The sequence below is a fragment of the Lithobates pipiens genome, unplaced genomic scaffold (assembly GCF_037356315.1).
Source record: "Lithobates pipiens isolate NorthernLeopardFrog02 unplaced genomic scaffold, aLitPip1_a1.2 Scaffold_13, whole genome shotgun sequence".
Taxonomy (NCBI): domain Eukaryota; kingdom Metazoa; phylum Chordata; class Amphibia; order Anura; family Ranidae; genus Lithobates; species Lithobates pipiens.
Window position 1 is genome coordinate 21012897 of NW_027507718.1, and position 14428 is coordinate 21027324.

A 14428-nucleotide genomic window follows, 5' to 3' on the forward strand; every position below is an offset into this window, starting at 1 on the left:
AGAGAGTTCTAAACCAAGCAGAAAAAAAAAAAAAAAACACAAGAATAGTCAATGATCAATGTTAATTGTTAAATGACAATACTAGAACAGTATAATGACCTCTGTTTGAATGACTTTTCCTGTGCTTGTTCCACATTTCCAAGATAATTCTCTCTCACTGGTAGGGTCTTCCCAGGCATATAATGTGAGTTTTCCAGGTGCTAATTTGTCTGGTTCTGTGTTGACAGAACTGGGAAAAACGCAAAGGATAGTCAGTAATTATTTGTGTTACAAAAAAGACAAACACCATAAGGTGCACGCAAAAATATATTTCTAAATGAACATTTGCATAACAAATAATTGTACTTTGACAGACATCAGTTTAAGGGCTAGTTCCATTTGTGACACAATCTTTTTAAAACTTAACACTAAACTCACAGCAGAAAAAAAGTGAATAATGACTGCAATACCTTTGGTAAAATTCAATGATTTGTTCCTTTGTATCATTAATGATAAGAAATGGAGCTGACCCTACAAAGTAGTCTGAAAAAGTGATAACAGTAGAATGGTCTCTTGGGGTGACATCCACTAATATGCCTCCAAGCTGCAAGAAAAGGCAAAATACCAATTAGTAGGTTATAAAAAAAAAAAAAAAAAAAAAAAAAGAAAAACTATGCACTCTCTTCATTATGCCAATTTGTTATTTTTTTTATACCTTTCATACCTTAAAAATTGATGACTATGACTATTTAGAGTAATGTACCCCCCCTTTTCACTGTCAAAGATGTAAGAGTTAGTTAGGCCCCTTTCACACATGCAGACACAGTTTGTGGATGAAATACGGACATATATGCATTCCTATGGGATAGCGGGTGTCTGCGGATGAACATGAACAGACGGAGGAAAATCCTATTTTTCTATCCGTCTGCAGAGAGGATCGGATGAACACAGACAGACGGTCCGTGCTCATCCGATCCCCCATAGAGGAGAGCGGAGAGCTGACAGGGCGGTCCCTGTACAGTGTGCTGGGACCGCCCTGTTATCCGCCGGCTCAGCGGGGACAACAGAGCACTCTCCGCTGAGCAAGCGGATCATCACGGGGCGGATCATTACTGATCCATCCCGTGTGAAAGGGGCCTAATAGTGAAACAGAACTGGGTTGACACTGATAGTTGCGTAGTTAGTCAGGTTGAAAAAAGACACAAGTCCATCAAGTTCAAGTTTTTTAAAAATCATACAATCCCATATACACAATCCTATACAGACAGTTGATCCAGAGGAAGGCGAAAAACCCCAGCAAAGCATGATCACATTGGCTACAGCAGGGGAAAAAATTCCTTCCAGATCAGATTTTCCCTCGTTCAACTTTACCTATAAATGTTAGTACCCAGTTATATTATGTATATTTAGAAAAGAATACAGACCTTTCTTAAAGCAATCTACTGAGCTGGCCAGAACCACCTCTGTAGGGAGTCTATTATACATTTTCACAGCTCTTACTGTATTAAAAATCCTTCCGTATTTGGAGATGAAATCTCTTTTCCCCTAGATTAAAGAGTACCCCCTTGTCCTCTGTGACGACCTTAAGGTGAAAAACCTAATACAAAGTTAACTATATGGACCCCTTATGTATTTGTAAATGTTGATCATATCCCCCTTAATAATCTCTTCTCCTGATGTGGCCACAGGTCCCAGCAGGGGGCTTGTCCCTGTATACAGATTCAGGTGCGAATCAGGTCTGAATTTAGGCCTGAATTAACACCTGAAACGGTGCCAAAGACACACAGGACCCTTTTTCAATTCAGACCCCTCCTGCCCCGGAGCTGTGTGAACCGGCTTCATTGAGAGACAGTCACAGTCTCCTGTCATGTGAATTGGATGTGGGAAAAATCGCATCCAATTCACATAAGTGTGAACTCAGCCTTAGACTATAGGTTCATGGTCACTTTAGTGAACTTATAGTAGAAGTGTCTCAGACTCTGCTGACTCATAAACAGCTGTGATTAGCAGCTATTGACTGCAGCTCTTTATATATAAAGAAATTAAAATAATAATAATGTGACCCCAAACACCACTGCCCTGCAGAGTGCCCTTCCTATCACTAGACCCTTCTCGCTCTGTGCCCGAAATCTGATCTCTTCCACAACCCGTTGTCTCCTGTGTGCCGCCTGATCCCTGCTGCTCTCCCCCGGTCTCTACAAGCAGAGTCTGCAGGGTGGTCGAGTGAGGGCACACAAGAGGGGAAGATCAGATTTCTTCATGATGGCAAGTGGGAAGATTATTAAACATGTCTCATGTTTACAAATTTTTCAGTTTCTTGAATGAACACACAAATACTGAAAAATAATGAATAACTGAAAAGATTGATAACAAAAATTACATGTTTACAATCTCTTCAACATGTGTTCACGGTAAAGAGTATTTCCAAGTTCAATGAGCATTGGGCAGAGGAATCTGTCCTCAATCGCTTTCTCTATTTCAAAAGTGAAACATCAGATCCCTCCACCCCGATGACAGTAACACAAAATATAATTATAAAACTAATAAAAAAAATTGATAAATCAATCAGGATTGAACAACCCCCCACAGGCAGACACACACACACATAACATACTAACGAGCACTATACACTTTGTGGTAAAGCACATTACCAGCACATTAAGGGCCCGATCACATAAATGGGAGAGCGTTATGGAACGCATGTGTTGGTGTGCATATGCTTAATTTTTTTTTCTCTAACTTTTTGCAATGTAAAACACACCATGCCTCAATAAAATCTATAGGGGTGCACTCAGGAGTCAGCGTTAGCCAACCTCTAAATTTTTTGCATAAGTTAAATTAATTATGAGGACCTTCGTTTTTCACAGATTTGCAAAAAAGGGGAAATGTCAAATTGACAAATATTTATAAAAGTGGAACTTTAACCACTTAAGCCCTGGACCAATTGTCAGCCTAAGGACCAGAGGTCTTTTTACAATTTCGCACTGCACTGCTTTAACTGGTAATTGCGCGGTCATGCAATGTTGTACCCAAACTAAATTTGCGTCCTTTTCTTGCCACAGAGCTTTCTTTTGATGGTATTTGATTGTCTCTGCGATTTTTATTTTTTTACGATATAAAAGGAAAAAGACTGAAAATCTATTTTCTAATTTTTGTTAAAAGAAAAATCGAATAAACTAAATTTTAGTCATACATTTAGGCCAAAATGTATTCAGCCACGTCTTTAGTAAAAAAAATGTCAATAAGCGTATATTTATTGGTTTGCGCAAAAGTTATAGCGTCTACAAACTAGAGTACATTTTCTGGAATTTACACAGCTTTTAATTTATGACTGCCTATCTCATTTCTTGAGGTGCGAAAATGGCAGGGCAATACAAATCCCCCCCAAATGACCCCATTTTGGAAAGTAGACACCCCAAGGAAATTGCTGAGGGGCATGTTTAACCCATTGAATATTTTTTTTTTGTCCCAAGTGATTGAATAATGACAAAAAAAAAAAAAAGTTTACAAAAAGTTGTCACTAAATGATATATTGCTCACACATGCCATAGTTATATGTGCAATTGCACCCCAAAATATATTCTGCTGCTTCTCCTGAGTACGGGGATACCACATGTGTGGGACTTTTTGGGAGTCTAGCCGCGTACGACACCCCGAAAACCAATCACTGCCTTCAGGATTTCTAAGGGTGCAAATTTTTGATTTCACTCCTCACTACCTATCACAGTTTCGAAGGCTATAAAATGCCAAAATAGCACAAAACCCCCCAAATGACCCCATTTTGGAAAGTAGACACCCCAAGCTATTTACTGAGAGGCATGTTGAGTCCATGGAATATTTTATATTTTGCCACAAGTTGCGGGAATATTACAAACTTTTTTTTTTTGCACAAAGTTGTCACTAAATTATATATTGCTCACACATGCTATGGGCATAAGTGAAATTACACCCCAAAATAAATTCTGCTACTTCTCCTGAGTACGGGGATACCACATGTGGGGGATTTTTTGGGAGCCTAGCCGCGTACGGGACCCCGAAAACCAAGCACTGCCTTCAGGATTTAAATATAAAACGCTACCAAAAAAAACTGTTAGCGATCGCAGGGATCAGGCCTGACTCTGCAAACGCTGCAGTTATGTGTTAAGTGTTTTGTAAGTGACAGTGATCGATCAATACTGCACTTGGGCAGGGGGGCAAAACGCAGGTGCTAGCAGGTATCTGGGCTGATCCCGCCAACAATGCGTTTTTTTGGAAGTCTAAACTGCTGGGGACGCTAGTATAGATCTGATCAGATCAGATATTGATCTGTTCAGATACCATACCACTACGGGAGGTGTATGCTTTGCGCGTGGGTGTTAGCGGTACTGGCACTAACTTAGCGCTGTCTGGGGCAACGCAGACCCTATCTGACCCCAAAACCTAATTGATATCACCCGCCGGGTGATCAGGGGGTTAAACCTTTATTGGGTAATAAATGGTGGGTGCCCTGATGCTATAAAAAGCAAACTAACCACTGTCACCCGTAACACTTATACGGTGATCACTGGTGAAAGGGTTAACTCTAGGGGCAATCAGGGGGTTAAAATCTTTATTAGGTAGTATATGGGGGTACCTAACACTATAAAAACCTGGCAGTGAAGCTAAAAAATAACTAGCTACCTAGCGGCACCAGTGACACTAATGCAGCGATCAGAAAAACGATTGCTTAGTGACACTGGCAAAAGGGGGTGAAAGGGTTAACTCTGGGGCAATCAAGGGGTTAAACCTTTATTGGGGGGGTAGGGGGCTACCCTGGACCTAACACTAACTGCCCTGACAGTTTTTACAGTTACAACTGACACTTAATGCAGTGATCAGTAAATAAATGATCACTGCAATCAGTGACACTGTGACTGGGAGGGGGGGGGGGGGGGGCGGCGATTTGTGTGCCTATGTGTACCTACATGTCAGTGTAGTGTTGGTGCACTTACTATGTCTTCTCTCCTCGCAGTCCAGTCAAAAAGACCGCCCGAGGAGAGTGGCATCACTTCCTCCTGCCTGTGTTTACACTACACAGGCAGGGGAAGCTTCTCATTCGCCAGGAGCGATCGAGAGGGGATGGCCAGAAACCAACAGCCATCCCCTCATCCCGGATCGCTCCTGAAGCGAAACGGATCGCTGCAGCCAGTGGGAGGGGGTCCAATCGGACCCCCCCACCTGCTGGAAGGCAGGCACGTACGGGTACGTGATTGTGCCCCTACATGCCATTCTGCCGACGTATAATTACATGCGGCGGTCCTTAAGTGCTTGAGAAAAAAATTTAACAGGAAAGCTTTTTACAGATGAGCCATACTATGTCTCTTCTGCATTAAAGTACTTTTACCTGTCTATTCTCACAATGCATCAGCATCTACCCTGATAAATGAACTCCCATGAGTATAGTTCCGCTTTACCCCAATACATATTTATCTTTTAGATTTAGTGGACTAACGATAATCTTTGTATTTTTTTTTTATTTTTAATTTTTTAGTGCAAAACAAAACGTACGAATGTACATATAAAACAAGCAACAAACAATGTTACAGTTCCGGCCTTCTATCCGTGCAGGGGTGGATAAAGACACAAGGAGTACTACTTCATGGTAAAACAGGGTAGCTTAGCCAACTGTATCTCACCTATAAAGTAGGTAACAGTATCAAGACCTGTGTACCACCAACCAGGGTGTCTGTCAATTACTTAAAATCCCAAAACCAAAAACTCAATAAATTTTCCATCTAATATAGAGTGTACGTGTGGTTATCGGAATAATGATAACTTTAGAGTATTTTAGAGAAAATATTGTTTTGATAAACATTAGTGAGGAATGTACAAATTAAGTAGGAACATCTTTTTATTATTACAGGTCCTGTGCTTTAAAAAAAATTTATGGTTTGGGAGTATTTAACATTGTGGCAAATTTTAAAGAATTGGTAATAGAATATATGAACAAACTGAAAATATTTCATATTATATGGACGACGTTCAGGCTTTGAAAAATGAAACATAGCCTTAACAGAACTAAAGCCTCGTACACACAGTACAATTGTTGGCCAAACGAGCGACTGATTTTTGTCAAATGGGCGTGTACCAGGATCTTATTTTCGTGCCACAAACACGAACCTAGTGATGCACTACGAGGAATTTCAGCTCTTGAGTGGCACCATTTGGGCCCCTTCTACTAATTTTCTGTTTGGTGAGCATTGATACAGAGCATGTGTGTTTGTACTTTTGTGTGACGGATTTGTGTACTGATCATACGAAAATCTGACATCAAACCGTTGTCCACCAAAAATTTACTAGCCTGCCATCCAACATATATTGGCTGAAAATTGGACATTTGTCAAAAGGAGCGTACCAACAGTAAGATTTTAGGACAACAGTCTGTCAACAGACAATTCCCTGCCAACAATCGAACCGTGTGTAAGAAGCTTTAGTCATGTTAAACTGACATAGCTGAGCACAAGGAGTTACCTTATCATCAAGATGAAGCAGAGTGCAATTGTCCTGTTTGTCAAAGTTTATTCTCTTTGGTGGAGTCTGAGAGCCTTCAACCTCAACAGTCAGTTTATTTTTCATACAATCAGGCCAAAGTGGTACACACTGAAACAAGACAAAAATTATTTCCTTCCATCTTATACTTATACTTAGCTCAGTTCATTCATGGTTGTTTTATAAAATAATTTATAGATCGTTAAGAGGAACTGTTGTAGTCTCAACAAGCATAGAAAGGTCAAGCACTATTAAGGAAAGTATGTATTACATCCTGCGATTTAAAAAAAAAAATGTATAAAAGATGGGGCGTTACTAGGGCTTGGCACCCAATGCATGTACCTCAGGTGTTCTACTGGGTGCCCTAGGTCCTCATTGTGGTAACTTATCATCCGGACCATGAGAAATACATGTTTTTGCTAAACTTTAGTTGAGAGGTTTTTTTTGTATCTTCAACATCCATTTGTATAACCTCTCATGAATAACTATATTTTTACTATTACAGAATGTTATGTAGATCTTTTACTGAATTGGAGAATCTGGTATTAATAACTGATTACAGGTTTTTGTTGTAGACCAATACTTTGCTATTCATATTTCATTTTCACTTAACCACTTGCTTACTGGGCACTTAAACCCCCCTCCTGCCCAGACCAATTTTCAGCTTTCAGCGCTGATGCACTTTGAATGACAATTGCGCGGGCATACAACACTGTACCCAAATGAAATTTTTATCATTTTTTTCCCACAAACAGAGCTTTCTTTTGGTGGTATTTAATTACAGCTGGGAGTTTTATTTTTTGCTAAACAAACAAAAAAAGATGCAAAATAAAAAAAGTCTTAGTTTGTTCTAAAATTTTGCAATCAGGTAATTTTTCTCCTTCATTGAAATGCGCTGATGAGGCGGCACTGGTGGGCACTGATAGGCTGCACTGGTGGGCACTAATAGGCACAGATAAGGCAGTACAGATGGGCACAGATAAGGCGGCACTGATGGGTGGCACGGATGGGTGGCACTGATAGATGGCACTGAGAGGTGGCACTGAGAGGTGGCTCTGATAGGTGGCACTGCTGGGCACTGGTAGATGACACTGATGGGTACGGATATGTGGCACTGGGGTGCAGCACTGTTGTTGAGGCAGATTTTGGGCACTGATAGGTGGCACTGTGGGCACTGATAGGTGGCACTGTGGGCACTGATGGGTGGCAATGATGGGAGGCACTTTATTATTAGTTAGGTGGCACTGGTAGGGGGCAGGTGAGCACTGATAAGCTGGCCGTGATCAGCTTTTTTTTTTCTCCTCGCGCTGTTAGCGCGAGGAGGAAAAATAGCCGATTACGGCTCTGTTTTGTCGCATGATCAGCTGTCATTGGCTGACAGCTGATCACGTGGTAAGGGGTCGGGATCGACCCCTTGCTCCAATCCGTGATCAGGCGAGTCTCAGACTCGCTGATCACAGGGCACGCAGGCCGCTTGTGCATGGGACGACGTCAATAGACTTAGTCCCAGCAAAGCAGGTCCGCGCTGTAGCCGTCATTTGGCTATAGCGCGGATCTCTAGTGGTTAATAGAATATTGCTTAAACAAGAGATTTGATGCACAATTGCTTTTGGAACATTATGTAATGCAGGGTTTCTCAACCAGGGTCCCTCCAGAGGTTGCTAGGGGTTCCATAAGCAATAAGCGATTTCTGCCTCTCAGATAAGTTCTCACTGACACCAATGATCTTTTTAGCTATGTTTAAGGGGTTATATCATCCCAATGACCACACGTGTAAGGAGCATTCTTCTCACTGACCACCATACAAATGTATTAGGAGCTGTAGCTATAGTAATTTTTAGCAGGGGTTCCCTAAGACCATAAAGTTATTTCAAGGGTTGCCCTGTGTTAAAAAGTTTGAGAAAGGCTGATGTAATGTATTTCTTTGAATTTTTTTTAAGCAGTAATGATGCATTTGATTTTAATTTTAATCATGTAAATAGATTTATGAAATGATAGTTATGACTGTTTGCGGCCAATTCGATTTAATACAAATTAAGATTCTTGACCCAAATTTAGGGTGTGGAGGAAGCAGTATAGGTGCCAGGTTTTTGAAGTTCCCTCTTATGTTTATCATACAGTACATGACACCGGTGATTTATTCATATACCAAGTTATGCCCCAAAGTAATGACTATAAGGGTGGGCAACAACTAGACAATGAACTGTACCAACAGGCCCAAAAACAACAGGGGTAAAAATCACAGGTTCAGAGTGAAACTGCAAGAAGCTTGCAGCTGTAAGCTGCATCAACAGAAGAGTGAACATGCACCTAGTAAAACTCTGCAAGGCCGCCACCTGGTATTCTGTTCATACAGTCGGGCAACAGAGGATTGGTACTTAGAGGATAAGGATGTTCCAACAGATCTGGAGGGGTGTGTGAATGTAAGAATGCAGGAAGACCCAGGAACGTCTAATCTCTTTTTGCCTATATTCATGGTAAGCTCTCATCCTCCCCAGGAGTGTTGAATTCCGCTGTCTACTATGCCTTTGTCTTCTTTTTCTTTTTCTTTTCTATTCTGTATTTTGATTTATTGTTGGTATTTTTGGACTGTTTTCGAGGACTCTAAATTGTCAAGGGCTCCTGTATTAGGGCTACTACACTTAAGCAGGTCCCTCCTGGGACTGTCCCCGACTGGGGTTACTATTTATGTTAAAATATACTATGAGCTAATCTAGTTAGTTTCCTGCAAGGTAACCAAGTCCTTGTGCCCCTTGATAGTTGACATATGTAATATAGTAGCATTGTCTGACTACACCTGAAATGGGTGTCCCTTTAGAAGGGGGGTCCCATGCTGGAGGAACAGCCTGTTTGGCCTTCTGCCTTGACCATGTTTCTTGAATTGTCAAGGATTTGAAGACTCCTTTCCAGCCTGGCAAACATTTGTGTCAGACTTGTAGGTGGGGAAGGATTTTTCCACTGTCAGAATTCAACTTGTGATCCATCAAAACAAGGAAGGGGGGGGGGGGGGGGGAGTTAAAAGCATAGGTAGATCAAGGAAAAGAGCCTGCGTTTCATAGAATTTTTAGTTGGAGATTTTTTTTATGGAATTGGACGAAGGGTGCTGCCTCTAAGGAAGCTATCATTAGGCCCAGGACTCTCCTGCCTGCCAGGGTAAAGAGAGCTTTTAAAAAGTCTTACATTTTTTGTTAACAGAATCTTTAAAATGATGGAACAGCTTCAGTGGGTACAGTGAGCCGTTTGTTTAGGACAGAAACAGCAGGATCAACACAGGAACAGCCCACTTTTTTTTTTTTTTGTTCTGTGTCAGGAACTAATAGACTCTTCAATTGGACATAAAAAATCATAATCATTTCTTAAATATGACATAACTAAAAGTAAAATGAAATGCCTCACCACTGCTTAAAAAGTAAATAACTTATCTTGAAATAAATACATTATTGAATGTTTCATTAGCAATTGTGCATAGAATTATCTCATTGTTTATCAATAGGCAATATTCTAAGTGAAGATTAAATATGAATTGCAAAGTACTGGCTTGCCAGTGTCCAATCATCTGAAGGTGGTATATGAACAAGTTGCCCGTGCCCTATACTTTACGATTAAGATCCATAGCAGGCGCAAACAGAAAAGTGACCAAAGGAAAAGCAGAAGATGACATCTGGGCAAAATTATTCTTATCCAGTTTTAAAATTATACAAGCCCCACAACATTTACATTTATGCACCCAGGGAATCCCTAAATTTAGCAATGCCCATAGTAAAAAGGAATGGAAAGACACATCATTTTTCACAGCAGTTCTGAAAATTCATTGTATAGTACTGACCTGTCCAGAAGGAACTTTAATTATTCTCACTGTATTTTCTTCAGCTACACTCACATTATAAATGCTTCTATTTGTGATCATAAAAAATGGTGTGAATGTGACAATTCTGGTGAGATTAAAACTGCTGGCATAAATAGACACACCAATCTAAAACAAAGCAGAAAACAGTAAATAAGTATACGCTCATTTTGAAGAGCATCAGACCACAAAACAATGTATTTTTCAAATCAAATTAGTTAAAGCATATCTATGGTCAAAATGTAAAATGATATAGTAATTTCTACGTTATATTTCAATTATTTCTAGCCTACTCCTATTAACCTGAATGATTTTGAATTTTAAAAACATACTTTTGGAAAAATCCCATACATTTACTTTCTTGAATTCTCTGAGGCCGCGTACACACGCGGGGACTGTTCGCCCAACTTTGTCCATCAAACAGTTTCGGCAAACAGTCCGCTCAAAATTAGCATGGACGGACATGGCCACACACGACGGACGAACAGTTTGCTGAAACCGTGCGCGATGACGTGAACGGCACGTACGACGGGACGAAAAATACGACGTCCTATACACTGCATTATAACTTTCGGCGTGTAAATCCTTTCTGAGCATGCGCGGAACTTAGTTTGACGAACAAGCCTACACACGAGCGGACTGTTCGCTGAAACAAGGTTTCAGCGGACAGTTTTTCGGAAATTCCGAAAAACCTTGTTCGTCAAACTGTCCGCTGAAACTGTCCGCTGAAAGCCCACACACGAGCGGACTGTCCGCCCAAACACTGTTCAGCGGACAAAGTTGGGCGAACAGTCCGCCCGTGTGTACGCGGCCTGACACGCATTCACTACACCCTGTGAGTAGACACTGCTGTAACCCGCATTTAGCTGCGTTTCGTTTATAGGTGTTTTTCGCTTTTGCCCTTTTAAAAATGAAAAAAAACAAACATTTTTTTTATAAGCGCTTCTAAACGCAAACACTGCATTTAAACGTGGCTAAACGCAGCAAAACGGACGTGGGTTACTATCTGTCAATTTGAATCGTTCAGGAGAGGTTGTAAAAAACGTACCGTGTACATGAAGCCTTACAAATCAAAAGTAAACTAAAGCAATGAGCAAAGAAGAAGCTGCATAACATGTAGAGAATCATGCAGACAGGCAGCAATACCAACTTAAAAGGATATTTTCCAAGTAAGCATATAGGGGTTTGTTAAAAACAACTATCGTTTGAATTGCTATTACAATTCTGATGTTATAAAATGAAAGCGTATGCTGTGACTATAGATCTCCTTTAACTTACTTGGTAATCCATGTGTTTGCTCTTGCACTTCACAGCACCATGAGTGCCTACTGTATCCAAGGAGAAAGGGTCTGACAAATCACTGTCTGTTATCATGAGCTGCACCTGTAAAAATACCACAATAATTAATATGGGCCAACAACTGGCGGTGACAAACCAAACAACAAGGGTGTCGTTTGTATGTTCAAAATACTACCAAAATGTTTATACATGAAAAGTAGTGTCAACATATGGAATATTCATTTTTTGTTATTATTGCGATATCTGCTGAGTCAAAAAACCTTTGTGAATAGAACTAACCAAAGTTCAATGGCTACAGTTCAATTTGCATGCGATCATTATGTCTTTTTGCATCTATATATGCTGCCTTTGACAATATAAAATGATTGAGTGCCCATAACTACATATTCCATACATTATGGCTTATTTCCTGTTCTACCAATGCCACTAAATTGATGCTTGTATGCATCTATGGAAAAATTTGAATTTCAATGTTTGCAGATGAGAGAAAGCGAGAGAGATAATTTTGCCCCTGTACAAATCATTAGTAAGACCTCATCTGGAGTATACAGTTCAGTTTTGGGCACCAGTTCTCAAAAAGCATATCGGGGAACTGGAGAAAGTGCAGAGAAGGGAAACCAAACTGATAAGAGACATGGAGTCAATGTGTCTTTTTTCAACCTAACTATATAAAACTATGTATATGGCATACATTGAACTGAATGCATGTCTATCATGATACGGTGAAGATTCATTTTCAAAATGGGCTATGAGTATTACTACAAACTGATATTTGCCCAATATCCCTAAATATTTCCTCTAATATTATAAATGCATACAGATGATCTTTATCAAAGGAACTTACTAGTCACCGTTACTATTTATGTTAGACTAATCTCTTATATAATATATTCTGCAGCATACTATAACACATACATGATTCTACACATCTCTAGCTTCAGAAACATGGTGTTTGTAGTCCTGCAATTTCCATTCCTAATCCAGCTCACCTTACTTGCTGTATATACGGCAGTTTGGCTTTTGGATTTCTGACATTTTGCATTAGTACTTTAAAAGATCTCACAGTATCTACAAACAACAACATTTTAAAATAAAGAGTGGTTCAAGTATTTTAACTTCAGCCTAATGATACCTTATTATTTTGGATAAAGTTCTTTGGCTTGAATGAGAACAAAAGGGGCTTCTTGTGGTCAGCAGGATGTTTTCGGTGTATGTCATCAGCCTTGTACTGCAGCATCCTTCCAGTCTTGTTGACCATCCAGTATGGACTGTGAATTGCAATGATTGTTTGACCAGTAGTATAAGTGACATGGACAGCAATGTCCAGTTCTGTCTTGTCTAGATCTGACACACAACGGAATGTGGCAAAGTGAATATCCTGCTGCTTGCTCTTGATTGCATACATAGCTTCCCAGTTCATGTCATGGTAATTTAATAAACGTAGCTTTAGTTTTGATTGATCTATTACAGCATTGTGTATCTGGGTTGAACATCCATCTTCTATTGTAACATGCTCATCTTCTTTACCCTAAAAATATTAGAACACCTTATAACAGCAGTTCACTTTAAGACTTAATTGTTGGAGAACATATTAAAATGCATTATTATTGATACTTCGTGATATTTACCCATGGTTTGGGGATAGAACTTTATACCGAGGTTTGTGAGAAAGTAAATAAGTGCACTCCAATATAAAAACATGCCTGTTATGGGCTACATTAACTTTTTAGTCACTAGCATTTTGGCATTTATAGTTAAGATATAGATACAATGTATATCAACTGCCACAAAGAGGGCACACTGGGTACTGCACTATAACATGCGTCTTAGGCCTGTGTTAACACTGTCATTAAAAGCAGGTGTGTGAGCAGGGCTGGCCCAAGACATTGTGTTGCCTGGGTCCAAGTATGAAATGCTGCCCCCCCCCCCCCCCAAAAAAAAAATCACTCCCACGAAAAGGTCCCCACATCCATTATTTTATATCATGATAATTAATACTATCGGGAAGTCAGATACATGCAACAGCACCTTGTCTATATGCAAAATTATAGGACATACTATTATGTTCAATTCCAATGGGCAGGCTAGGGCAGTAATGGGGTGGGCTAAGGCAGTATAGGGGCGGGCTAGGGTACTATATAGAAAGGTTAGGGTAGTATATGGGCAGGTTAGGGTAGTATATGGGCAGGCTAGGGTAGTACATGGGCAGGCTAGGGTAGTACATGGGCAGGCTAGAGCAGTATATAGAAAGTCTAGGGAAGTATAGGGGCGGGCTAGGGTAGCACAGGGATGGGCCAGGGTAGTAAAATGGCAAGCTAGGACTGTATAGTGATTTTTGACCATGACAGGTTATGCAACATTTGGCCATCCAGCAGATCAGCTGCCACTACTAGAAAAAATGATGGACACCCTTTGTGTCCCATCACACAGAACTAACTTTTATTACCTCTCTGTTGCTCTCTCCCAGTGCTCCCACAATCTTCAGTGCCTAGCCTTACGCATGCACCAGAGAAGAAGATGGCGGGCTGCGCACGAGGCTGGCTGCATCCCCTCCTCCAGTTCCACCCAATAGAAATGCAAGCCTCGCAAGCTGGGCCCGAACATCTGCTGCTGGCAGAGCCGGTGGGGAAGGGATCTTTCATTGCTCTCTGTCTCCTGTGGATACCCCGCCCCCAGCAGAACACACACCTGAGCTCTTCACGTGTGCTCGGGTGTTTAAACAGCTGGTGTTCGACTGTGTGCGAGCACCCTCAAGCCCAGCAACTATGAGTATGCGTGTTGAGGGTAGCACGATGGCCT

The 14428-nt window shown here is 40.7% G+C and overlaps 1 protein-coding gene across 2 annotated transcripts in view; it reads right to left on the bottom strand.

The window, feature by feature from the left end:
* VPS13A (vacuolar protein sorting 13 homolog A) overlaps positions 1-14428 on the bottom strand; it is a 327166-nt gene that overhangs the window by 130157 nt on the left and 182581 nt on the right. For both annotated transcript variants that reach the window (XM_077474893.1, XM_077474892.1), the window contains exons 48-53: positions 12762-13157; positions 11609-11713; positions 10313-10459; positions 6469-6597; positions 450-583; positions 100-229 (exon numbers count right to left, since the gene is read on the bottom strand). In XM_077474893.1, the coding sequence (XP_077331019.1) occupies positions 100-229; positions 450-583; positions 6469-6597; positions 10313-10459; positions 11609-11713; positions 12762-13157 (1041 nt within the window). The remainder of the gene's footprint in view (positions 1-99; positions 230-449; positions 584-6468; positions 6598-10312; positions 10460-11608; positions 11714-12761; positions 13158-14428) is intronic.